At 42.6% G+C, this 1,422-nt stretch overlaps 1 protein-coding gene across 1 annotated transcript; it reads left to right on the top strand.

The window, feature by feature from the left end:
- Positions 1 to 494: 494 nt before the first annotated feature.
- On the top strand, positions 495 to 845 carry LOC120143374 (uncharacterized mitochondrial protein AtMg00820-like). Its single transcript, XM_039157710.1, has one exon. The coding sequence runs from the start codon at positions 495 to 497 to the stop codon at positions 843 to 845; it is 351 nt and encodes a 116-aa protein (XP_039013641.1).
- Positions 846 to 1,422: the final 577 nt, after the last annotated feature.

Raw genomic sequence — 1,422 nt, 5'->3', positions numbered from 1 at the left:
TGTTCTTGGGGTACAGCACTCAGCACAAAGGTTATCAATGCATGGACTCGGACGGTCGAGTGTTTATTTCGCGACATGTCGTTTTTGATGAAGAATTTTTTCCTTTTGCAACATCAGGCATCAAGACTGGGTGCAAGTGTACGTTACGTAAGAGTGGTGTACAATTTCCTTTAGTAGCTGGTGCTCAGCGTGTCTGCATGAGAGGAGAATCATAGGGTGTTAACTCTGTGGCCAGTGCTGATGAGTCAGGGTCCAACTCGTTTAATAGTATGAATCTACCTGAAGATGCTAGTCATGAAGTAGATATATAGCCTGTGGTGTCAGGAGAAAATGTTGTAGATGACGTTGAACAGCGAGATGAGAATGTGGCTGAACAACAAAGTTCAAATGAGACAAGTACCGCGGTGTTGAACCAGGCTAATGGAGCATCTAGCGATAGTGGTCAAAGTGGTCACGATCAGCATTAGATATTACAACCAGTGACACGCCATCACATGGTTACACGCAGCAAAAATGGAGTGTTCAAACCCAAGCTGTACTCCTCAACTATCAGTGGTGAATCTGCGTGCCAGAATAGTAGCGATATGAGTGAGGTTGAACCTCAAAATATTCATGAAGCCTTCAAGGATCCGTTGTGGAAGGCTGCTGTGCTTGCTGAATATGAAGCACTTCAGAGGAATAATACATGGTCGGTTGTCCGTCTACCAGAAGGAAGAACTGTAGGTGGCTATTTCGAGTCAAGCGTAATGTTGATGGCTCGATACAAAAATATAAAGCCAGACTTGTTGCTAAAGGATTCTCACAAGTGCCTGGTAAGGATTTTCAAGAACGTTCCCCTGTTGTAAAAATGTCAACAGTGAATGTTGTGTTGACAATTGCTGCTCGCAATGGTTGGAGTCTAAGACAAGTGGATGTAAATAACGCGTTTTTGAATGGCGAACTAAATGAAGAGGTGTTCATGGACAATTGTTGCTCGCAATGGTTGGAGTCTAAGACAAGTGGATGTAAATAACGCGTTCTTGTGCAAATACCTCGTTGTTCATTAGACATAGTGATTGTACCAACACGTATATCTTAGCCTATGTCGATGATATCATTGTTACAGGAGGCAAAAATGAGGACATCGAGCAAGTTATGAAGCTGCTAGGAGCAAAATTTTCACTCAAAGACTTGGGTAAGCTTAATTTCTTTCTTGGAATTGAAGTTAAGGGTGTTAATGGTGCAGTGTTCCTTAGTCAGAAGAAATATATAATGGAGCTGCTAGATAAGTCAGGAATGAGTAAGGTCACAGCAACTCCAACTCCTATGGTTGCGTCGATTAAACTGTCAAGTAACGGTGCAGGCAGTTTGTTAGAAAACGCAAGGGAATATCGCAGTTTAGTTGGGTCCTTGTTGTATGCCTGTCATACAAGGCCAGACATA

This window comes from Hibiscus syriacus, unplaced genomic scaffold (assembly GCF_006381635.1).
Source record: "Hibiscus syriacus cultivar Baekdansim isolate YM2019G1 unplaced genomic scaffold, ASM638163v2 tig00110847_pilon, whole genome shotgun sequence".
Taxonomy (NCBI): domain Eukaryota; kingdom Viridiplantae; phylum Streptophyta; class Magnoliopsida; order Malvales; family Malvaceae; genus Hibiscus; species Hibiscus syriacus.
This window is presented reverse-complemented; position numbering and strand designations above follow the sequence as displayed.

Bases quoted from the DNA above. Each gene is read 5' to 3' on its own strand.
- LOC120143374 (XM_039157710.1), top strand. From the start codon at position 495: ATGGTTACACGCAGCAAAAATGGAGTGTTCAAACCCAAGCTGTACTCC.